This window comes from Oncorhynchus kisutch, linkage group LG19 (genome assembly GCF_002021735.2).
Source record: "Oncorhynchus kisutch isolate 150728-3 linkage group LG19, Okis_V2, whole genome shotgun sequence".
Lineage (NCBI taxonomy): Eukaryota > Metazoa > Chordata > Actinopteri > Salmoniformes > Salmonidae > Oncorhynchus > Oncorhynchus kisutch.
The window spans coordinates 2,724,742-2,750,854 of NC_034192.2; the positions used below are offsets into that span (position 1 = coordinate 2,724,742).

Genomic DNA, 26,113 nt, shown 5'->3' on the forward strand with positions numbered 1-26,113 from the left:
GCAGCCCCACTCACCTCTGATTCAGAGAGATGCAGAAAACACATTTCAGTTGAAGACATTCAGTTGAACAACTGACAAGGTATTCCCCTTTATAATGTTTTTTTATTTTTATTATACGAGGGACCTTTATTGTGAAGGCTGAAGGAATTTACCCGGAAGGGATACGTACTCCGCGGTCCCCTTACAGTTGCCAACATTACACAAAAAGGAGCTGGAATCAGATGTCCTACCACGGATTGCACAGTAAACACGCGTGGATATGCAGAGCGCAAACTTTAATTATGTAGCCTATTTGCACAATATATAAACCTTTGGATTATGCAATAAAATAAGCCGCCGAGAACAATTATATATCACCGGATTGAATGTCTGAGGAAATTCAGAGTGGTACCAGAGAAAGAGGGGAGCTTCTCATACACTTTTAGCCGGAGGACTGCGGCTGGAAAGAGGTAAATGGATTTTGCAATAGGCGCAGCCAATACTTAACACTGTACTGCGAAGACCGCTCCTGATTCCAGCGTTAAGAGCAAAAAAAGAGCCCACCATAACTCAAGTATGATGGTGCTTATAGCTGGAAATGTAAAATTACCTGTGGTACAGCCAATGCATTTTCATTCTCACTAAATTAATTAATCTATGTTATTTCTACCAAGAGAAATACACCCATATACATTTTGTTTGGCCCCAAATATTAAGTTTGGGTTCCAAAAAAGAGTGATCATATAAAAAAAAAATACTGCCAGATGTGATTAGGGACATTTTCCCTAATTTAATAGCCTATGGATGTAGGGCCCCCTTGAGTAGGCTATGTGACCTAAACAAATCTCTGGACTATCTGGACTAGTTGCAGAGAGAATACCTTGCCAATTTGAATGTCAATAGAATTTGGATTAATAAGAAAAAGTGTGTGCGTGTGTTGTTACTACTGTAACTCGCTTCAACTTGTCAACAGGATCTGAAAATGACTACAAATATATATTAAACATTGGTGAGCAATTTCTTAATAAATGTATTCAACAACTAGAAATATTGTGTAATGCTCCATCCCATGTGAAAGTTGTGTGACACAAGGGGCTGGATTCAATCAAACCTGTCATCATGTTCATGCAATAGGCTTTTTCAATGACTGTACTGTGCCATAACTGGAAGCATCTGTGTTGAAAAGAATCTACAGTGCCTTCAAAGTATTCACACCCCCTTAACATGTCCACATTTTGTTGTGACAGCCTGAATTTAAAATTTGAGATTGTGTGTCACTGGCCTATGTGCAATACCCCATAATGTCAGGGGAATTATGTTTTTAGAAAAAAAAAAATGCAAAGCTGAAATGTCTTGAGTCAGCAGTAAAAATGTTTTGTGTGGACTCACTGTGTGTGATAAGTGGTTATCATGATTTTTGAATGATTACCTCACCTCTGTACCCCACACATACAATTATTTGTAAGGACCCTCAGTTGAGCAGTGAATTTCAAACACAGATTCAACCACAAAGAACAGGGAGGTTTTCCCAATGCCTCACAAAGAGCACGTAATGGTAGAGGGGTAATAATAAAAAAGCAAACATTAAATATCCCTTTGATCATGGTGAAGTTTTTATTTAAACTTTTTGGATGGTCTATCAATACACCCAGTCACTACAAAGATGCAGGTGTCCTTCCTAACTCAGCAGCTGGAGAGGAAGGAAACCCTGAGGCCTGTGATAGAAAACTGAGGATGGTTCAACATTACGCCACAATATTAACCTAAATGACAGAGTGGACAAAAGGAAGCCTCTACAGAATACAAATATTCAAAAACATGCATCCTGTTTGCAATAAAGTACTAAAGTAAAACTGCAAAAAATGTGAAAAATAACTTAACTTTATGTCCTGAATAGAAAGTGTTATGTGTTGGGCAAATCCAACACATCAGGGAGTACCACTTTTCATATTTTCAAGCATGGTGTTGGCTGCATCATGTCATGGGTATGCTTGTCATCGGCAAGGAATAGGGAGTTTTTTAGGATATAAAAATAAATAACGGAATAGAGCTAAGCTCAACCATGTTTTCCTCTAGGATTTTGCCTAAGTCTGCTTTCCACCAGACACTGTGGGACAAATTCACGCATCAGCAGGACAATAACCTAAAACACAATGCCAAATATACACTGGTTGTTTACTAAGATGACATTGAATGTTCCTGCGTAGCCTAGTTACAGATTTGACATAAATCGTCTTGAAAGTCTATGGGAAGACTTGAAAATTGCTGTCTAGCAATGATCAACAACCAACTTGACAGAACTTGAAGAATATTGTACAATTGAGGTTTGCAAAGCTCTTAGAGAAAGACTAAATTGTAATCGCTGCCAAAGGTGATTCTACAAAATATTGACTCTGCTGTGAATACTTACATAAATGTTTTATTTCATTTTCAATACATTTGCAAAAATGTCTAAAAACATGTTTTCACTTTGTCATTCTGGGGTATTGTGTGTAGATGTGTGAAAAACAACAATTTAATACATTTTGAACTCAGTTTGTAACACAACAAAAATGTGGAATAAGTCAAGGGGTGTGAATACTTTCTGGAGGCACTGTAGATGCCTTTCTGTCTTTGACCCCTAATATTCTGAACCTATTTTATAGATCTATTGATTCTTTCGATTCTTATTTACAATGACGGCCTACCTCAGACGACGCTGGGCCAATTGACTCAGGGGTGTGAATACTTATATAAATGAGACATTTTCAATGAATTTGCAAACATAATAGTGTAGAAGAAGGTGAGGGGGGAAAAAATCTATTTAATCCATTTTGAATTCAGGCTGTATCACATCAAAGTGTGGAATAAGTCAATTGGTATGAATACTTCTGAAGGCACCTTTTTTATGTGACAGTGGTGAAAAAACACAAGCATAAGTGCTTGTTTGAATTGAACCTTCCGTCTCATTTATTTGTTTGATGTGGCAGTTATGTTTTCTGCTGACTGTTTGTCTAACAAGTTGGAGTCTGTCCCTATTGAGCTTCTTGCCAAGGACATTTAGAGTAGCACTTCATTACATGGTACATAAGTTACCAGGTATTTACTGAAAGTTACAGGGTACCATGGTAATCACACAATGCAATAACCAATTAATTGTTTGTTTCTTTGGTATTCATTTGAACAGGTACCACTAGGCACCATACCATGCCATGTTGTTACTAGTTATTTACCAAAAAGTACACATTGTTACTACATATATACATACCGGTAATTTCCTATTAAAGCTGTGGAAATAGTAGGCCTATCGTAAAATAAAGAGCCACTGAAAATAGAACTACAAGTTGTAAAAGGGACAGCAGAAGTTTCAGAAAAAGCAAACACTCACATCTTTTCAAATTGTTGCTGTTTGCTCTTACAATTTAAAACAGTCCAGAGGGCCTCCTGAGCAGCGCAGTGATCTAAGGCACTGCATCACACTGCTAGCTGTGCTACAAGAGATTCTGGGTTTGAGTCCAGGCTCTGTCACAGCCGGCCGCGACCTGGCAGACCCATGCGCACAATTGACCCAGGGTCGTTCAGATTAGAGGAGGGTTTGTCCGGCAGGGATGTCCTTGTCCCATCGCACACTAGCGACTCCTGTGGCGGGCCAGGCGCAGTGCACGCTGACACGGTCGCCAGATGCACGGCGTTTCCTCCGACACATTGGTACGGATGGCTTCCGGGTTATGTGGGCATTGTGTCAAGAAGCAGTGAGGCTTGGTTGGGTTGTGTTTCAGAGGACGCACAGCTCCCGACCTTTGCCTCTCCCGAGTCCGTATTGGAGTTGCAGCGATGAGACAAGACTGTAACTACCAATTGGATATCACGAAATTGAGGAGAAAAATGAGTAAAAGTTAATCAAATAAATAAATACAAAAATGTCAGAAAATACTCCAATATATTTTGGTTTGGTTATTTTGCCCTTCAAGTGAACAACCAGCTACTGGATGATTTACATGGTATGACAATGTGCAATCAAACACAGACAATCCACTGAACTCAAGCAGACTACTGTAAGTACCAACACATTTGTACTGTCACTGACAAACTTCCATGCACTTTTCTCCTCACATCAATACACTGTCTGTGTATGGGGCTGTGTTAGTCATGAATTTACATTGTGTAATGGTCCAAAGCTCTTTTAGGATTGGTGCTAATCTGTGAGTTAAAGGACTGTGAAACTGCTTGAGGCACAGCCGGTGAACAACACAAACACAGGTTTTATGGAATCCCTGTTAATAGTGACACCTGATGAGTGGCATCACAGGAAATGAGGCATTGTTCATGTTATACAGGTGGATTTGCTGAATGTTATCAGCAGTGATTAAATATTCCAGTTTGCCATTAAAATACTGGGAAGAGGTGAACGGAGGCATACAGTACCGCTGGAATGAAACAACACTAGAAAACGTCCTTTGCTAAACCTAAAAGAGCAGACCAGCTTTGGGGATGAAGTACTTTTTATACTGTCTTTTAGCTAAAACAAATTTGAATTATCAGAGGGTCAAACATCTTTGAGGGATTACTAGGGTTGTACAGTGGGTGGGGCAGAAACGGTTGTTTTTCAGGCAGCTTCAGACATCAAGAGAGACCAGTATTTACTCCCCTGCACTGTAGGCCTCCTCTTCCCCCTGTGGGGAGACTGAGCATGTTTCTCCAGAGTCGTGGATCTTATTTCATTGCTAGAGTATATACACTGGGCTGTAATTACAGGTGGCCTACCAGGACCCACAGTTGGAATTAAAGTTCATCCTTGAAATAAACCAAAGGAATGAGGACTACTTTTTAACCACATACATGGAAAATGTGACAAAAACACATTTACTTGAAGAACAGTGCAGATGCAAAGTTTGGTAACAGAATGACTGTTTGTGCTGTCTGTCATTCTGTTACCAAACATTGCATCTGCACTGTTCTTCAAGTAAATGTGTTTTTGTAAAATGTTCTGTGGAAATTGTTAAAATTAGTCCTTGTGCATAGAGTTGTATGTTTTGTTTAACTTTGCAATCATTGGTTTTTGTTTGGCATACATTTTAAAGTGAAAATTGCACATGGGCTAAAACTCTACTCTGTCGAGCATAGCTGGGGGGTTTTGGAAGGTTGCACATGTTTAGGGCTCATTGTTTTTGGATGAAACTATGTTTTTAAAGGTAAAGTGTACACACTCCATATAGCAATGAATTATTAGCTGAGCTAGTTATTATTTCAACTAGTGTGTCTTGAGGGTCTACACACCAGGTCTTAATTAGTCTGTGAAAGGCCAAGGTGGAAAACCCGGCATATACTGTGGTCCTCTAGCCGGACAGGAGTTGTGTACCCCTGCCTCTCACCCATGCATGGAATCTCTGATCTAGATGCTGTTATACATTAGCACAAATTGCTAGCCTACTTGAAATCCTCCTCATACAATAAGCTCACAATAGTGGCCTAGGACAGTGTTTCCCAAACTCGGTCCTGGAGCCCTCTGGGTGAATGTTTTGTTTTTTGACCTAGCACTACACAGCTGATTCAAATTGTTAGCCTAGATTCACAAGTATCTGTAAGGTCCCTCAGTCATGCAGTGAATTTCAAACACAGATTCAATCACAAAGACCAGGGAGGTTTTCCGATAGCCTGCAAAAGTGTTGAATGCGTTCCTCAGGGATGCTGGCCCATGTTGACTCCAATGCTTCCCACCGTTGTGTCAAGTTGGCTGGAAGTCCTTTGGGTGGTGGACCATTCTTGATACACACAGGAAACTGTTGCGTGTGAAAAACCCAGCAGCGTTGCAGTTCCACACACTCAAACCAGTGTGCCTTGCCCATTCACCCTCTGAATGGCACACATACACAATCCATGTCTCAATTGTCTCAAGGCTTTAAAAATCCTTCTTTAACCTTTCTCCTCCTTCATCTACAGAGATTGAAGTAGATTTAACAAGTGACATCAATAAGGGATCATAGCTTTCACCTGTATTCACTTGGTCAGTCTGTGTAATGGAAAGAGCAGGTGTTCCTAATGTTTCATACATTCCATTAACTATTGAGCGGCTTGTTATACCAGTTAATGAAAGGACTATTGAGAACCCAGATGAACTTGTGAAAACACATGACAGATTGCACGCTGTGGCTTGTTTACTACTACTTGGCTTTCTCCGTCCCTGTTGTTAACCCTGTAAAAGGAGCTTATGTTATCAGCTTATTGCTCTCCCCAAGCTGCTTACGTTCAACCTTTTGAGGCTCCACATTCTCTCACTAGGAGTGATGCCGTGGAAGATGATTAGGTGCGCCATCCTGAGTGATGGGAGTTTAAGCATGTGACCAACAAAGTGAGCAGATTTAGCCATGTGTCTTAGTTCACTATTCGTTAAGGTTGGCCTTAGAACTGGAAAAGGCGGCTGTGCATTTATAAAAAAAAACTGTTTCAGAACCAACATGCAATTTCAAACATCTATTTTGTTTTTACACTGGTATTGTCATCAGTAGTGGAAGATATGGGTTTGATAATGTCTGCCGACTACAGTAGACCACCAGACTGTTGTAGAAGTAGCTTGAGTTTCAGTTGAAGGCACATTTTGTGTTTTAATTTGAAGATTCTTCATATCGTGTCCTGTTGAACTACCCCTGGCCTCCTGAAATTTGAGATTTATTCGAAGCTGCAGTCTTTGCCTTCAATTACTCCATGAGGCACTAATCCTGCAACCCCTCCCACCCCTTCAGAGCAGACTGAGTTAGATCTTGACAGCCACACTTGGTCATGTGGGACTCGACCATGTGTCTCTTCTTTTGTACTGAACCCTTCCAAAACACAAGGTTCTAAGCATGTGCTTTGGTTATAATTTGAGGCAAATCTTCCATTATTCAGGTAAAGTCATCTAGTAAATCTGGCCAAGCAAGACTAGCCAGTACCACCCTGTCAGTCCAACTACGCAACACTTGAGTGAGCTCATTCACGCATCCTGTGACCTTTCAAGAAAAGGCCTACTAGGAAAGGTCATTTATTTTTGGAACTCTTAAAGCCTATATAATGGAATTGATTTGAACGTTAATCTTGTCCAACTATAGATTAACAGCCAAGTGCTAGAATTTTTCTAGGAGCAGCATTTGCTCAGTCATTTCCAGCACTGAATGAGATCAAGAAATAGATTCTCGCTGTGCCCAGTGAGTCATCACAACGGCGCAGTAAATTATTGCCTCATTAACCTCACTCTGTGAATTTAAATGAACTTCTCTGAACTGAGTGTAAGGCTACCAATCTACTAGTAATAATAATATCCCCTGATTCTAACAAAACTGACATCTCTCTGTATGGCAAAGTGCATATTGTTCACTGCTGGAAAGGTAAGTCTAGGCTCACGTTTCAGGTATTGTGAGAAAGAAATCTCAGTCACATGTTGTAACAAGTGTTGAAAACACCCAGTTTGAGACATTTTGGGAAATCTTTGTGATATAATTCCAGGCAAGACCATCCTAGGAACTCCTCTGCAGAGAGTGGGACAAGTCTGTTGTCCTCGTGCTGAGGGGCTTACACCTGTGCAAATTTCACCTGTTGAATATCGCATGTCTTGTGAAGAATGCAACAGTTGGGGATGGAGATATTTGACAAATGTCTGATGATGCAGAGTGCCAATCAGCAATACTATCCATTTTATTTCCAGTACAGCACCCTAACATCAATTGTCTGTTTAGGCCTTCTTCTCGCTATGGTGGAATGAGTCAGGCATTTTACACGTTTCAATTCCAAACCATCTTTGCTTCAAAATGAAATATCACTTTATCCAAGGGATATGTTGAGGTAAAATCTTGACATTTCCAGTTTTTCACACTTGAAAGACTAGCCGCCCACGTTGACATTTCTATTAGCTGTTTCAAAGGACAGAGTTCCCTTGGCTTGGTTTCTGAAGCATGAAGGCATCGTCACCATACCAACAATTAGTATAAAATACATGCAAAAAATGTCAGCACAATTAGGCTGATAAACTCTCTGCAATGGAGAGCTTGTAAATCTAGAATCCTTAGTTACTACAACCATTTTTGGACTTCTAAATGAAAGATATACAGAGCCTTCAGACAGTATTCACACCCTTTGACTTTTTCCACATTTTGTTGTTTTACAGCCTGAATTTAACATTTATTACATTTAGATTGTGTCACTGGCCTACATATAATGGTGAAGTTATTAATTACACTTTGGATGGTGCATAAATACACCCAGTCACTACAAAGATACAGGTGTCCTTTCTAACTCAGTTGCTGGAGAGTAAGGAAACCGCTCATGGATTTCACCATGAGGGAAATGGTTTCTTTAATACAGCTACAGAGTTTAATGAGTGTGATCAGAAAAAACTGAGGATGGATCAAAACATTGTAGTTACTCCGCAGTCAGTAGTGGTGTGTGGGTAAAACATATTTTTTTAACCAGGCAAGTCAGTTAAGAACACATTCTTATTTTCAATGATGGCCTAGGAACAGTGGGTTATCTGCCTTGTTCAGGGGAAGAACAGATTTTTACCTTGTCAGCTCGGGGATACAATCTTGCAACCTTTCGGTTACTAGTCCAACGCTCTAACCACTAGACTACCTGCCGCCCCAAATCACTGGGGAAGCCAATAATTGCGTTGTTTGCTTTTAAATCTGTTCTGCCTATATCACGGTCGCAAGGCATATGAACTAAGGCCCAGACAATAAGAAGACATGGGTAGAATAAATTAAACCTCACCTTCGTTTCATCATAAAACCGGGGAGCAACCTCTGTCTGGTGAAGTCCACAAAGCATATTGCATGTAAAAAAAACAGTTGCATGGTCAAAAAAAATTCAGACTACTTAACAACTATTGATTTAGAACTATGGAGAGTTACCGCAAGTCACAAAGAAAACAGGAGCTCCCTCCACTATTCCAGCACCATTTCAACTTCAACATTTCAACATCATCAAATCACCTCTGCTTAGTCTAATACAGTGACAACTAAAAGATACTAAAAACTATTTAGTCCAAACAACATAAGATAAATATGTGGTTGTCCATGGTTCAGATTTTTTTGTGTGTGCAAGCATGCAAGTAGAAAAAAACATGACTCACCCTACTTGGAGAGAAACACCAATGCCATCCTGTCTATGGCTCTGTCATACAGTACATGCTTTTATTTGTTGTTGTCCTAGGCTACCTTGCTAAAATGCTTGCTCGCTAGACTAACTTCCTTTCATGGGCAATGCTAGCTTGTTAACATTAGCCTTCTACATATAGTTTCATATTGAACTTCCATCCTCTCAGTCCAGGGGCACAATGTATATATTTATGGTTGGATCAGAATCGCCATTATAATCATTGGCCAGTATGGAGAATTAAGTAAAACCACAAGTCCAAATTCCTACCTCCATCCATGGCTAATTTAGGAAAATAACGCAAGATGCAACAATTAAAGTTGTTTCTGTTAATGACGAATTTCTCTCGATGTGATACTCTTTCACATAGAACCTTTTCCACAGGTGGAAAAGAGGGTGGAAAAGGGTTCTATGTGGAACCCAAAAGGGTTCTACCTGGAACAAACATGGTTATACCTGGACCCAAAAGGAGTTCTTCAAAGGGTTCTCATATACATACACACATACACATACACATACATACAGTGCCTTGCGAAGTATTCGGCCCCCTTGAACTTTGTGACCTTTTGACACATTTCAGGCTTCAAACAAAGATATAAAACATATCCAGGTGTTAGAATGGCCAAGTCAAAGTCCAGACCTGAATCCAACAATCCACAGAAAACTGCTGTTCACAAATGCTCTCCATCCAACCTCACTGAGCTCGAGCTGTTTTTCAAGGAGGAATGGGAAAAAAATTCAGTTTCTCGATGTGCAAAACTGATAGAGACATACCCCAAGCGACTTACAGCTGTAATCGCAGCAAAAGGTGGCGCTACAAAGTATTAACTTAAGGGGGCTGAATAATTTTGCACGCCCAATTTTTCAGTTTTTGATTTGTTAAAAGTTTGAAATATCCAATAAATGTCGTTCCACTTCATGATTGTGTCCCACTTGTTGTTGATTCTTCACAAAAAAAATAGTTTTATATCTTTATGTTTGAAGCCTGAAATGTGGTAAAAGGTCGCAAAGTTCAAGGGGGCCGAATACTTTCGCAAGGCACTGTTCATTCAGCCTCTTGCGAATTGTAGGAAAGGTATAAAATATAGAGAGACAAAATATACATCATTTTATGTTCTTTTCTAGGTACATTTTTGGAGGAATCCTGACTTCCCTTGGCATCCATGAATACATGCCACTGTCCACAATACTAACTTAATTGACATTGAAAAGAAGGAAATATTCCAAAACATGCATCCTGTTTGGAAAAAAAACACAGTACATTTATACTGCAATTAACTATGTCCTGAATACAAAGTGTTATGTTTGTGGCAAATCCAATACAACACATTACTGAGTACCACTCTCCATATTTTCAAGCATAGTGGTGACTGCATCATGTTATGGGTTGCTTGTAATCATTAAGGACATGTGGTCAGTCCTTGCATCCTTAACTCTATGAATTTGAGAGTGGTAACATTTGTCCCATCCCTCAGCTTTTTACCAAAACCGAGGCAGTGTCACTTTGTTTCAACTGCGAATTCCAGCTTTAAGAGGGCTCTGTTTGGCCCCCTTTAAAAAAATACTCGCACCAAGACCTCACCCCAGGCATCATTAACATGGCTTCTGTTTTTGTCTGTTGCTGTGGCTGTGTTTTTGTCTATGATTCTGCAGATGTGTCTGTGATGTAGGCCAGAGTCAGTGTGTGTGATGAGTATGTAACTGACGGTCATCAATTGCTGACCTGGGGTAAAAATGCTGAATGATGTCATTGTGTTCAATGTCATCCACTGCACCACTTTTCCTCTCCTGTATTGTTTAAAAATCTATATATTACCCAGACAAAACCTGCACAGAGGAACTCTTACCTCTAGCTTTGATAGAGTTTATGCTTATCCACAGTCTAGTCCACTCCACTCTGACCATATTGTAGAAAACATGTGAAGTGACAGAAAAACATGGATTATTTCCTAATTGCCAGTGAATGTTTGTTCTTTCCCAGGGCTGAGCCAACCAATCCGGTCAGCGTTGTTGGGGCCTTACAAATCTAGGGGCCAGTTGCCATGGCGAGATATTGTTTTCATCCAGTCATGCCAGCACTGCCCATGTGGGCGGTCCCCTCATCAGCATGCTTCTTTGTTTGTGTACCACTTGTTAGAACAACCAACCAACCTCCTCTGTGAACAAATCCTTGGACCCTTTAAAGTTCTCTCCGTAGTGCATTGGTCTATCACTCAGGTCCATCTTTAGTTTTGCCAGTGGAAAATCTGGAACAATATCTGTATTTTATCAACTGTTCTTTCAATGGATTAGTATTTGGATTTCCTAAAGAAATAACTCAACAGGCAACATCATGATATCAAAGAGCAATTTATTATGTGGCTCAACCACACCAACTTCTATTCTCACATTTTCTCTCGTGCGAAGCTTTGCAAAACAGCCAACCTTTTACTCTTCTGTGAGCTTACTGTGCAGTAGAGTAATTCCCCTCCCCCTGCCTTTGAGGCATGGAGAGAATGCAGGTTGAATAGAGGGCCAGGCTAAAGGGAACCCTAAGTTTAGCTCCAGGTTTTCAGTGGAGGCCAGGCCAGACGGCCACCCTTCTTGGGTAAACTGTAGATACTGTAGCCCCTCAGCTGTCAGGGAAAGCAGGCTTCAGCCATGTGCTCAGTCCCTGAGCAGGGATCCACCAAAGTCCAAGGAGACCTGCCATCTTTTGGTCATCGTGCTTCACAATCTCTTGCCTAAACTGGCCCCATGATTTAGTTATAGTCAAGGTAGGTCTGTACAGAAGAAAAGTCCAGATTTCCCATTTCCCTGAAAGTGAATTTGGTACCACCAGAATTGAGGTATTGAGGAAAACACACTAACAAATGTTTTATGCATGTAGGTATACTAATTTGTCTGTGAAGCATTCAAACACTGCAAGTAGGCTAAATGACGCTCAAGGGCTCAAGTTTCTCCACTGCCAATTCTGAGGCTGTGCTTGCATCTGGTTGCCTAATGCCCAGCACTAAGTGATAATCTTACGATGGAGGGGCAAATGACTTCAGCACAAATATTCTCATAGATGTGTCCATACCATGTCCTGTTGGTAATTAGAAACACACAATATTGTGTGTATGTGGTCTTTGGTAGTTCAACTCGGGTCAAAACTATGATGGAGTGTCAGTTGGCATTAAGACAGTAACAGTAGTACTGTGTTTGATTAGCAATGTGTCATCCATTACAGCATATTTTCCACATTGATGATAATTGATTATGTATTTCATTGTTTCATAACATCTATTAAGGCATTAAGCATCCAAATTCACATCAATATTTTGATGAAAGACAGATGTTTTCTACAAAGCCAATTCGAAGAGTTCTGAGTCAGATGACATTTATACATGATCCACCAAAGAACCAAGAACCATGACTGTTGATATTCATCCCAAGCAAATACTTTGGCATTAAATAAATAACTTTGATCTAAGTGCTAATTCATACATTTTGTAGTCCCTGTTGTAACGGTTTTGACTAGAGGTTATTATTTATAGGGGTGCCAGGTAGGTTGTGCCTACCAGAGAAAACATTGGTTTCTCCTTTTGGTTTGGGAGGGAATGAGTCCCATCTGGTCCGTCAAGTCTACACCAATCCAAAGGACTTATGTAAAAGTCAGGATGGAAACTTTTCATAAACCCTTAAAACATTGGAAAGAACTTCAAAAACAACTAGATTATTTTGCGTGGGTTGTATTACCAACATAAATGATTACACACACACACACACACACACACACACACATAACACAATGAGTTCTGGTTCCTCCAGAAATGTCCTGTACCTCGGGCCTAAAAAGAGTCCAGCCCGGTAAAGGACTTCGGGGAACTCAAGTGACCTTTGTCACGCAATGTTTGTCCGTTCATTCAAGTGTAGCGTAAACCCAGTATTAAATCATACAATCAATATAACAATTATTTTACCACAGAACTTTAAAGCATATCAACTCTTACTAAGTCCTCAACTACAACTAACTACATAAATCATCACAGTATACATCACATCAAAACAAATGAAATACCGTATAGAAAAAGATTGTAGTCGGTAAATCAGACAATCCAATCCGCTAACAGGTCTCCAGCGGAGAAAGGCCACGAAGAACAGAGGTGTAGTCCACGGACGCAAAGAGTGGATCCGATCCTGGGTAAAACTCTATTAGGCTACAAAACACACGTTTTAAAGGCAACTAAACAAACGGAATAGAGACGCTTCGGAACTGAGGGTTGAACACATCCTCATTCACGTCTCCATCACAACCCCACTTTTGCGCAGCTGATGCTGGCTATTTAATTGGGAATTACAGGGAAAACGCCCTATGGGAAGGAGAAGCACTATTTAATTGGGGATTGAAGGGGAGCGCCCTATTGGAAGGAGAAGCACTATTTAATTGGGAATTACAGGGAAAAAGCCCTATTGGAAGGAGAATAACTATTTAATTGGGGATTGAAGGGGAAGCGCCCTATTGGAAGGAGAAGCACTATTTAATTGGGAATTACAGGGAAAACGCCCTATTGGAAGGAGAAGCACTATTTAATTGGGAATTACAGGGAAAACGCCCTATTGGAAGGAGAAGCACTATTTAATTGGGGATTGAAGGGGAAGCGCCCTATATTGGAAGGAGAAGCACTATTTAATTGGGGATTGAAGGGGAAGCACTATTTAATTGGGGATTGAAGGGGAATTGCCCTATTGGAAGGAGAAGCACTATTTAATTGGGGATTGAAGGGGAAGCGCCCTATTGGAAGGAGAAGCACTATTTAATTGGGGATTGAAGGGGAAGCGCCCTATTGGAAGGAGAAGCACTATTTAATTGGGGATTGAAGGGGAATTGCCCTATTGGAAGGAGAAGCACTATTTAATTGGGGATTGAAGGGGAAGCGCCCTATTGGAAGGAGAAGCACTGAGATGGTTCAGAAAAATTCAGGGCCCTCACACTGTGTATGGGTGCTGATGTGAGTGTGAGCCTTACAGGATAAAGTAACAGCCAAAATTACCAAAGGGGACCAAAATCTGCACCCAGAGGGGGCCCCAGGACCGAGTTTGAGAAATCCTGCTCTAGTGTCATATTACTTTGTCATATTCCTCTCCTATTACTGCTACAGTCAATATTGGCAGTCAGCCAATTCCATAGAATCAGAGCATATACAAAAAATATATATACAGCACCAGTCAAAAGTTTGGACACCTACTCATTCAAGGGTTTTTCTTTATTTGTACTATTTTCTACATTGTAGAATAATAGTGAAGACATCAAAACTGTGAAATAACACATGGAATTCCATATGTGCAGACTGTCAGCTTTAATTTGAGAGCATTTGAATCCATATCGGGTGAACAGTTTAGAAATGACAGCACTTTTTGTACATAGTCCCATTTTAGGGGAGCAAAAGTATTGTGACATTCACTTATGTGTATTAAAGTAGTAGAAAGTTAAGTATTTGTTCCCATATTCATAGCACACAATGACTGCATCAAACGTGTGACTCTACACATTTGTTGGATTACATTTGCTCTTTGTTTTGGGTTTTAAAAATGTCCCCCAACATGTCCCCCCCTCTTCCCCGCCAATATGTACACCACAATTTCGCCCTTGTGAAGTAATGACATATTTCATCCTTAGTAGTCAAACTTCTTTTTCCATCAAGGCTCTCAGTTGAAGAAGGGTGGTTTCAGTTCAACTTAACATGTGACAGATGTTGAATAGAGGATGGAGAGAGATCTCACAGGGAGCTCCTCAGTCTGACACCCAGCCCCTGCCTTCAGAGGTCCTGTGGTCAAGATTGTATACCCCAATCCATATTTCTCAGTATTCCACAAAGGGTATTTTTTTATGATCTTATCAAATGCTTGAGGAATGGAATTTATTAGATTGGAAAACCACCAAACCTCTACATTGTATCATATAATCCCATATATTTACACCTCTGCCACCCAAAATATCATTTCCATGTGAACGTTTAATACCTGGTAGTCTGCACCTCACTCTCCTACCCTTGGGCTGTGTGCAGCATGGGAATGGCCCTATTAACAGCCAGTTACCAGGCGGCTCTGGCCTGGGGATTCTGCAGTAATTGTCTACAGGGAGTCCAAAGGCCTGTATACGTAGCGTGGTGCCCCTGAATGGCTAGCTCAGTCAGGGAAGGCCTCAGTAACCAGAGGCGTCTCGGAGGGATACCCGCGGCAGGATGGTGTCGAACCAGAGGGAACGTGACAGGGAATTGTTGTGAGGCTGGCAGCAGGTGTGATGAAGATGCTTAAAGAGGCAAGGGAGCTGTTGCCGCCTCACGTGTCATTAGGGAGTTAAGGATCAGAAAGTAGATAATGAGACGAAACGGGAAAACGTATGGCCGTTCCGAGAGAGGGATAAAAAATGACGCTTAAACTCCGGGCATCTGTGTTTCCCTAGCCCGGGAGGCTGGTGGTTCAGAGCTGCACTGTTGCATCTGCCTGATGCCTTGCCAGGTCTGTAATGAGTGCCTTTCAGCTAAGGTGATTGTGTCAGCAGTTTAAAGGGTTCCTCATGCAAGCGACCAGAGAAAGCTTTCCCGTAGGCATTACCAAATATAACCGCCATCTTCAGATAGGGCCTTCGAGACAGACCGACAGACACTGCATTAAACCCATTATTCCAATGATTAAATGTGTACCTCGAAACCAGAAACTGCAACTGAACTTCTGCTGAAGTTTCTTCTTCGTCCTTGCTAGTAGCTACAGAGGGACTCCTGAACTAGCTTTAAAGTGCATATAGTGCAGCAACAGATTCCTAATTGTTGAGAGACTGCGGTTTTGATTTCTAAGCTTTTTTTCTATCCATGTAACCCCCATCGGTTTGGAAATTCAATGCTCTGATTCTATGGGATTGGCTGGCTGCCAATAGTGACTGTAGCAGTAATGGGAGAGGAATATGACAAATAAATAAGACACTAGAGCAGGGTTTCTCAAACTTGGTCCTGGGCCCCAACCCTGGGTGCACGTTTTGTTTTTTTCCCCAGCACTACACAGCTGATTCAATAACAACTCATCATCAAGCTTTGATTATTGGAATCAGCTGTGAAGTGCAAGTGTAAAAATTCAAATGTGCACCCAGGTGGAGGGGGCCCCAGAACCAAGTTTGGGAAACCCTGCACCAGAGTAGGTTTGTTATTGTGATTATTGGCACAGCTGCAATGTGGTCAAAGATACGAAGTGATGTTGAGTGGTTTAATTCACATCAATGAACTGGCATCTTCTTTGCTGTCTCATCTCAATTGTAGTCATCAAGAAAGTTGCAATTTCCCAGAACCTCTGATTTGTACATTTTTAAGCTTACTGAGCAAGATGGATAATTTAGCATTGTTTGTGAGTGTCTGTATTTTAGTGTTTGTGTGTGTGCATTTTGGAATACAGTGAACTCACAGAGCTATATACTGTAGTAAACCCAGCATTTGACAGTCTCTCTGTTCTATAGAATGCTGGAGAGATCCTGTGTAGCGCCCCCTTGTGTGGATGAGGAATGACGACGCCCCTTCGATGAGAGCCATGGAGCTGAAAGTGTGGGTGGATGGAGTGCAGCGGATCGTATGTGGTGTCACAGAGCTCACCACATGCCAGGAGGTGGTCATCGCCCTGGCCCAGGCCATTGGTGAGTCAATTCATCCTGCAATATTGTCCAAAACTCAACAAAAAATATATAATTAAAGAGAGTTCAAGGGATAAATTGAAATAAGATTAAACTAAAGTGAACTACTGTACCCCTTTTAATTAAGCCTTACCACACTTCGTGTGAGAATGGATCCTTTTGCAGGACACACATCCACATCCACATATAGATGGTAGAGTGCACCAAGATTAGACTTGACTGGGAGTGAACGGAGATTGTGAGAATCAAGATGCGAGATGACTGGGAGTTGATCACGAGAATGTGAGAATCAAGATTAGAGTTGACGGAGTGAACAGATATTGTGAGAATCAAGATGAACTGTGTTGGGATGATTCGTAGATGTCATTGAGATGCTCGCTGAGGAGAAGAGAGAACTACATGATGACTATTGTATTCCCATAATGATACCGCATTTATGTATGAGAAGCTATTACCCCAGCCCACATGTAGAGGCAACAAAATAAGATTGAAAGAAGCTGTCTGTTCCCACCGCTTCTAGGGAGAAATAGCTGTAGAACCAGCATGGAGCCACTTTTAAAGGTTCACCTCTTTTGCATTATGGAGATGTATTGAACTGTCTGTGTGAGTATGGCTCAGCCCGACAATACCCTGCTTTCAGTTCATACTGTTTTCATTTCATACTGCTGTCATTTCATTTCAAGAGCTGCAAAATCTGTACCCCTACAAATCAGCAGGGCTAGACATTCTGGACCCTCTCTTTCTAAAATTATCCGCCGCAATTATTGCAACCCCTATTACTAGCCTGTTCAACCTCTCTTTCGTATCGTCTGAGATCCCGAAAGATTGGAAAGCTGCCGCGGCCATCCCCCTCTTCAAAGGGGGAGACAATCTAGACCCAAACTGCTACAGACCTACAGTGCCTTGCGAAAGTATTCGGCCCCCTTGAACTTTGCGACCTTTTGCCACATTTCAGGCTTCAAACATAAAGATATAAAACTGTATTTTTTTGTGAAGAATCAACAACAAGTGGGACACAATCATGAAGTGGAACGACATTTATTGGATATTTCAAACTTTTTTAACAAATCAAAAACTGAAAAATTGGGCGTGCAAAATTATTCAGCCCCCTTAAGTTAATACTTTGTAGCGCCACCTTTTGCTGCGATTACAGCTGTAAGTCGCTTGGGGTATGTCTCTATCAGTTTTGCACATCGAGAGACTGACATTTTTTCCCATTCCTCCTTGCAAAACAGCTCGAGCTCAGTGAGGTTGGATGGAGAGCATTTGTGAACAGCAGTTTTCAGTTCTTTCCACAGATTCTCGATTGGATTCAGGTCTGGACTTTGATTTGGTCTAACATCTGGATATGTTTATTTTTGAACCATTCCATTGTAGATTTTGCTTTATGTTTTGGATCATTGTCTTGTTGGAAGACCAATCTCCGTCCCAGTCTCAGGTCTTTTGCAGATTCCATCAGGTTTTCTTCCAGAATGGTCCTGTATTTGGCTCCATCCATCTTCCCATCAATTTTAACCATCTTCCCTGTCCCTGCTGAAGAAAAGCAGGCCCAAACCATGATGCTGCCACCACCATGTTTGACAGTGGGGATGGTGTGTTCAGGGTGATGAGCTGTGTTGATTTTACGCCAAACATAACATTTTGCATTGTTGCCAAAAAGTTACATTTTGGTTTCATCTGACCAGAGCACCTTCTTCCACATGTTTGGTGTGTCTCCCAGGTGGCTTGTGGCAAACTTTAAACGACACTTTTTATGGATATCTTTAAAAAATGGCTTTCTTCTTGCCACTCTTCCATAAAGGCCAGATTTGTGCAATATATGACTGATTGTTGTCCTATGGACAGAGTCTCCCACCTCAGCTGTAGATCTCTGCAGTTCATCCAGAGTGATCATGGGCCTCTTGGCTGCATCTCTGATCAGTCTTCTCCTTGTATGAGCTGAAAGTTTAGAGGGACGGCCAGGTCTTGGTAGATTTGCAGTGGTCTGATACTTCCATTTCAATATTATCGCTTGCACAGTGCTCCTTGGGATGTTTAAAGCTTGGGAAATCTTTTTGTATCCAAATCAGGCTTTAAACTTCTTCACAACAGTATCTCAGACCTGCCTGGTGTGTTCCTTGTTCTTCATGATGCTCTCTGCGCTTTTAACGGACCTCTGAGACTATCACAGTGCAGGTGCATTTATACGGAGACTTGATTACACACAGGTGGATTGTATTTATCATCATTAGTCATTTAGGTCAACATTGGATCATTCAGAGATCCTCACTGAACTTCTGGAGAGAGTTTGCTGCACTGAAAGTAAAGGGGCTGAATAATTTTGCATGCCCAATTTTTCCGTTTTTGATTTGTTAAAAAAGTTTGAAATATCCAATAAATGTTGTTCCACTTCATGATTGTGTCCCACTTGTTGTTGATTCTTCACAAAAAATACAGTTTTATATCTTTATGTTTGAAGCCTGAAATGTGGCAAAAGGTCACAAAGTTCAAGGGGGCCGAATACTTTCGCAAGGCACTGTATATCTATCCTACCCTGCCTTTCTAAGTTAACAAACAAATCACCGACCATTTCGAATCCCACCGTACCTTCTCCGCAATGCAATTTGGTTTCCGAGCTGGTCATGGGTGCACCACAGCCACGCTCAAGGTCCTAAACGATATCATAACCGCCATCGATAAAAGACAATACTGTGCAGCCGTCTTCATCGACCTGGCAAAGGCTTTCGACTCTGTCAATCACCGCATTCAGCAGACTCAACAGCCTTGGTTTCTCAAATGACTGCCTCGCCTGGTTCACCAACTACTTATCAGATAGAGTTCAGTGTGTCAAATTGGAGGGCCTGTTGTCCAGACCTCTGGCAGTCTCTATGGGGGTGCCGCAGGGTTCAATTCTCGGGCCGACTCTTTTCTCTGTATACATCAATGATGTCGCTCTTGCTGCTGGTGATTCTCTGATCCACCTCTACGCAGACGACACCATTCTGTATACTTCTGGCCCTTCTTTGGACACTGTGTTAAATCTACAGACGAGCTTCAATGCCATACAACACTCCTTCCGTGGCCTCCAACTGCTCTTAAATGCAAATAAAACTAAATGCATACTTTTCAACCGTTCGCTGCCTGCACCCGCACGCCTGACCAGCATCACCACCCTGGATGGTTCTGACTTAGAATAAGTGGACAACTACAGATACCTAGGTATCTGGTTAGACTGTAAACTCTCCTTCCAGACTCACATTAAGCATCTCCAATCCAAAATTAAATCTAGAATCGGCTTCCTATTTCGTAATAAAGCATCCTTCACTCATGCTGTCAAACATACCCTCGTAGAACTGATTATCCTACCGATCCTTGACTTCAGCGATGTCATTTACAAAATAGCCTCCAACACTCTACTCAGCAAATTGGATGTAATCTATCACAGTGCCATCCGTTTTGTCACCAAAGCCCCATGTACTACCCACCACTGCGACCTGTATGCTCTCGTTGGTTGGCCCTTGCTTCATATTCATTGTCAAACCCGCTGGCTCCAGGTCATCTATAAGTCCTTGCTAGGTAAAGCCCCACCTTATCTCAGCTCACTGGTCACCATAGCAGCACCCACCCATAGCACGCGCCTCAGCAGGTATATTTCACTGCTCATCCCCAAGGCCAACTCCTATGTTGGCCGCCTTTCCTTCCAGTTCTCTGCTGCCAATGACTGGAATGAATTGCAAAAATCACTGAAGCTGGAGTCTTATCTCCCTCACTAACTTTAAGCATCAGCTGTTAGAGCAGCTTACCGATCATTGCATCTGTACACAGCCCATCTATAAATAGCCCAGCCAACTACCTCATCCCCATATTGTGATTTTTTTTCTCCTTTGGACTACAGTATCTCTACTTGCACATTCATATTCTGCACATCTCTCACTCCAGTGCTTAATTGCCTAATTGTAATTATTTCGCCACTATGGCCTAATTATTGCCTTACCTCCCTAATCTTACTACATTTGCACACACTGTATATAGATTTTTTTATATTGTGTTATTGACTGTACGTTTGTTTATCCCATGTGTAACTCTGTTGTTTGTGTTGCACTGCTTTGCTTTGTCTTGGCCAGGTCTCAGTTGTAAATGAGAACTTGTTCTCAACTGGCCTACCTGGTTAAATAAAGATTAAAACATTAAAAAAAAATACTGTTGTCATTTCATACTGGCACAGTTTTGCACTTGCACTTTGTGCTGCTTAGAAGCAAAATGATGTGGAGATGTCATGGTTTACATAGGTCATTTGCTCTTAGAGAAAATACTTGGAGGTCCTAGTCATGTTCATGTTAAATGGTCCTAGTCATGTTCATGTTAAATGAATCCATTAGATTTGTACATGCTATTCCATTGTGATCCATGCACAGATACATAATTGTAGGACTAACAGCTAAATGCTGTGTCTTCATAAACAGTACAGGAGTTATGGTCCAGGGCCTCTTTTGTATGTGTTCAGTCTTTTGTCTGGCCCAGGGTACTTTGATGTGAAAGGTCTTCAGCCAGATTCAGCTGTAGTGACAACTGTGTTCCCTTCATAGGGGTTCTGCTGTTGAGAGGTGAAAGACTGTGGCTTGTGCTCTTATCTGCCGCAGAACACACACACACACACACACACACACACACACACACACACACACACACACACACACACAGATTTGGGTCTGGAGGAATTTTTATTGAACCTTACGCCAACCCTAGCATGAATGGGAACTGAACAACTGCTCCTATATTTGAATAGAGAAATCCCTGTTCTTCCTAGAAAAAACAACCCATTACTCTGAAAACACTGCACAGTGCACATCCACTAAACTGTGTCTGAAAGCAAGTGGGGTAATTGTGAATGGCTCTTCCATAGAGTTTCCCTGTTCTTAGCGGAGGTAAAGAGTTCAGATTAGGGTTGTGGCTGTGTTTCTGAATGCAGGAGGGGATAACAATGACACAGTCAATGGTAGATGATCTCTAATCTGCTGCTACTGCAGAGTGTAGTCTAGCTACTGGTCTGTATGTAACTGGTCACCGGCTGGTATTTGGCAAGAAATAGCAAACAACGTTGCCGTGTGACTACTGTACATTGGTCATCTAAGCCCAGTTATTTAGTAAAGCTTCAATTAATTAATCTGATCAAATCATTATTTCACTCTTTTGCAGGGCGCACTGGCAGGTACACGTTGATCGAGAGATGGCGGGAGACGGAACGCCACTTGGCTCCTCATGAGAACCCTGTGGTGTCCCTCAACATGTGGGGCCAGTATGCCAGCGATGTGCAGCTGGTTCTCCAGCGCACCGGCCCCTCCCTCAGCGAACGTCCCAACTCCGACGGCACATCCCGTGTGCCCGAGCGCGGCCTCTACCGCCAGAGCCTGCCTCCTCTGGCCAAGCTGCGCCCGTCGGCCAATGACCGCTCACTCAAGCGTCGGGATCCCAAACGTAAGTCCCTCACCTTCACGGCTGGGTCCAAGGGCTTGAGGGATATTTTTGGGAAGGGCAGAGATGCCGAGGCCAAGCAGCAGCAGAGAGCACTGAACCAGGGCAGGGGGGTGGTGTCTGTTCCCCTCAGTCCAGCCCGGGAGCTGGTGTGCCTGGTCCAGCTGCAGAAAGACAAGCTCCAACTACTGGAGAGCCGGTTACAGGGCTGTGAGGCGGAGCTACATGGCTGGGAAAGCGGTGATGGTGGTGTGTGCGTCGAGAGTCAGGAGGGCGTCGGTGTGCTGGAGGAGGAGCTGGCGCGTCTGGAGCAGCAGCTGCGGAGGAACGAGGTGGAGATGTCCGAGGAGGAGTTCTGGCAGAACGAGCTGCAGATCGAGCAGGAGAGCGAGCGGCAGCTGAGGGAGCAGCTCCAGGAGCTGATTGGACGGGTGCGGGAGTGTGAAGCCCGGCTGGGGGAGTACCTGACCCGTATCCAGGGCATGGAGGCTGGCCTGGAGCAGGAGACTGAGCAGAGCAGGCAGGTGGACGAGGAGGAGGCCCGGGCCCAGCTGGGGAAGTTCAGGGCGGAGCTGGAGCAGCAGGTTCAACACAGTGTGCAGCTAGAGAGCAGCTGCAGGGCTGTGGACCGCTCACTTGGACAGTCCAGCAAGAAACTACAGGTGAGCTTTGGTAGAAGGAAAAATGTATAGGAAAACACCACAAATTCTGCAGAATAGGGTTGAAAACAACATTTATCAAAATGGGGTTGAAAACAACATTTATCATTGATTGGAAGACACACAAACACCTTATGTAAAATGGATGATGGGGATTATACTGTGATGATACCTTTTGCAGAAAACAATATAATGAAGTAAGACAATCTGGAACATATACAGTACCAGAGTGTGCAAAGCTGTTATCAAGGCGAAGGGTGGCTACTTTGAAGAATCTCAAATATACATTTATTAAACACTTTTTTTAGTTACCACATGATTCCATATGTGTTATGTCATAGTTTTGATGTCTTCAGTATTATTCTACAATGTAGAAAATAGTAAAAATAAAGAAATACCCAGGAATGAGTTGGTGTTCCAAACTTTTGACTGGTACCATATATACACTGCTCAAAAAATAAAGGGAACACTAAAATAACACATCCTGGATCTGAATGAATTAAATATTCTTATTAAATACTTTTTTCTTTACATAGTTGAATGTGCTGACAACAAAATCACACAAAAATGATCAATGGAAATCAAATTTATCAACCCATGGAGGTCTGGATTTGGAGTCACACTCAAAATTAAAGTGGAAAACCACACTACAGGTTGATCCAACTTTGATGTAATGTCCTTAAAACAAGTCAAAATGAGGCTCAGTAGTGTGTGTGGCCTCCACGTGCCTGTATGACCTCCCTACAATGCCTGGGCATGCTCCTGATGAGGTGGCGGATGGTCTCCTGAGGGATCTCCTCCCAGACCTGGACTAAAGCATCCGCCAACTCCTGGACAGTCTGTGGTAAAACGTGGCGTTGGTGGATGGAGCGAGACATGATGTCCCAGATGTGCTCAATTGGATTCAGGTCTGGGGAATGGGCGGGCCAGTCCATAGCATCAATGCCTTCCTCTTGCAGGAACTGCTGACACTCCAGCCACATGAGGTCTAGCATTGTCTTGCATTAGGAGGAACCCAGGGCCAACCGCACCAGCATATGGTCTCACAAGGGGTCTGAGGATCTCATCTCGGTACCTAATGGCAGTCAGGCTACCTCTGGCGAGCATATGGAGGGCTGTGTGGCCCCCCAAAGAAATGCCCCTCCACACCATGACTGACCCCCGCCAAACCGGTCATGCTGGAGGATGTTGCAGGCAGCAGAACGTTCTCCACGGCGTCTCCAGACTGTCACATGTGCTCAGTGTGAACCTGCTTTCATCTGTGAAGAGCACAGGGCGCCAGTGGCGAATTTGCCAATCTTGGTGTTCTCTGGCAAATGAAAAACGTCCTGCACGGTGTTGGGCTGTAAGCACAACCCCCACCTGTGGACGTCGGGCCCTCATACCACCCTCATGTAGCCTGTTTCAGACCGTTTGAGCAGACACATGCACATTTGTGGCCTGCTGGAGGTCATTTTGCAGGGCTCTGGCAGTGCTCCTCCTGCTCCTCCTTGCACAAAGGCAGAGGTAGCGGTCCTGCTGCTGGGTAGTTGCCCTCCTACGGCCTCCTCCACGTCTCCTGATGTACTGGCCTGTCTCCTGGTAGCACCTCCATGCTCTGGACACTACGTTGACACAGCAAACCTTCTTGCCACAGCTCGCATTGATGTTCCATCCTGGATGAGCTGCACTACCTGAGCCACTTGTATAGGTTGTAGACTCCGTCTCATGCTACCACTAGAGTGAAAGCACCGCCAGCATTTAAAAGTGACCAAAACATCAGCCAGGAAGCATAGGAACTAAGAAGTGGTCTGTGGTCCCCACCTGCAGAACCACTCCTTTATTGGGGGTGTCTTGCTAATTGCCTATAATTTCCACCTGTTGTCTATTCCATTTGCACAACAGCATGTGAAATGTATTGTCAATCAGTGTTGCTTCCTAAGTGGACAGTTGGATTTCACAGAAGTGTGATTGACTTGGAGTTACATTGTGTTGTTTAAGTGTTCCCTTTATTTTTTTGAGCAGTGTAAATACACACAGTTGAAGTCACAAGTTTACATACACCTTAGCCAAATACATTTATACTCAGTTTAACAATTCCTGACATTTAATCCACATAACAATTCCCTGTGATAGGCCAGTTAGGATCGACACTTTATTTTAAGAATGTGAAATGTCAGAATAATAGTAGAGAGAATGATTTATTTCAGCTTTTATTTCTTTCATCACGTTCCCAGTGGGTCAGAAGTTTACATACACTCAATTAGTATTTGGTAGCATTGCCTTTAAATTGTTTAACTTTGGTCAAACGTTTCAGGTAGCCTTCCACAAGCTTCCCAAAATAAGTTGGGAGAATTTTGGACCATTCCTCCTGACAGAGCTGGTGTAACTGAGTCAGGTTTGTAGGCCTCCTTGATCGCACACTCTTTTTCAGTTCTGCCCACAAATTTTGAGGTCAGGGCCTTGTGATGGCCACTCCAATACCTTGACTTTGTTGTCCTTAAGCCATTTTGCCACAACTTTGGAAGTATGTTTGGGGTCATTGTCCATTTGGAAGATCCAATTGTGACCAAGCTTTAACTTCCAAGACTGATGTCTTGAGATGTTGCTTCAATATATCCACATAATTTTCCTGCCTCATGATGCCATCTATTTTGTGAAGTGCACCACTCCCTCCTGCAGCAAAGCACCCCCACAACATGATGCTGCCACCCCCGTGCTTCACGGTTGGGATGGTGTTCTTCGGCTTGCAAGCCTCCCCCTTTTTCCTCCAAACATAATGATGATCATTATGGCCAAACAGTTCTATTTTTGTTTCATCAGACCAGAGGACATTTCTCCAAAAATACGATCTTTGTCCCCATGTACAGCTGCAAACCGTAGTCTGGCTTTTTTATAGTAGTTTTGGAGCAGTGGCTTCTTCCTCGCTGAGCGGCCTTTCAGGTTATGTTGATTTAAAGGACTCGTTTTACTGTGGTTATAGATACTTTTGTACCTGTTTCCTCCAGCATCTTCACAAGGTCCTTTGCTGTTGTTCTGGGATTGATTTGCAGTTTTTGCACCAAAGTACATATGTCTCTAGGAGACAGAACGCGTCTCCTTCCTGAGTGGTATGATGGCTGCGTGGTCCCATGGTGTTTATACTTGCGTACTATTATTTGTACAGATGAACATGGTACCTTCAGGTGTTTGGAAATTGCTCCCAAGGATGAACCAGACTTGTGGAGGTCTCAATCTACAATTTGGCTGATTTCTTTAGATTTTCCCATGATGTCAAGCAAAGAGGCACTGAGTTTGAAGGTAG

At 42.5% G+C, this 26,113-nt stretch overlaps 2 protein-coding genes across 2 annotated transcripts in view; one reads left to right on the forward strand and one right to left on the reverse strand.

Moving 5' to 3' along the window:
- Positions 1–13,411, reverse strand: part of LOC109878979 (lamin tail domain-containing protein 1) — a 41,879-nt gene extending 28,468 nt beyond the window's left edge. Inside the window, exon 1 of the mRNA XM_031797452.1 lies at positions 13,124–13,411. The gene's annotated coding sequence lies outside the window, so the exon portion shown is untranslated. The remainder of the gene's footprint in view (positions 1–13,123) is intronic.
- Positions 210–26,113, forward strand: part of LOC109878978 (ras association domain-containing protein 8) — a 29,575-nt gene continuing 3,671 nt past the window's right edge. The window contains exons 1-3 of the mRNA XM_020471172.2: positions 210–449; positions 16,550–16,723; positions 21,896–22,833. Of these exons, the coding sequence (XP_020326761.1) occupies positions 16,588–16,723; positions 21,896–22,833 (1,074 nt within the window). The 5' untranslated portion in view covers positions 210–449; positions 16,550–16,587. The remainder of the gene's footprint in view (positions 450–16,549; positions 16,724–21,895; positions 22,834–26,113) is intronic.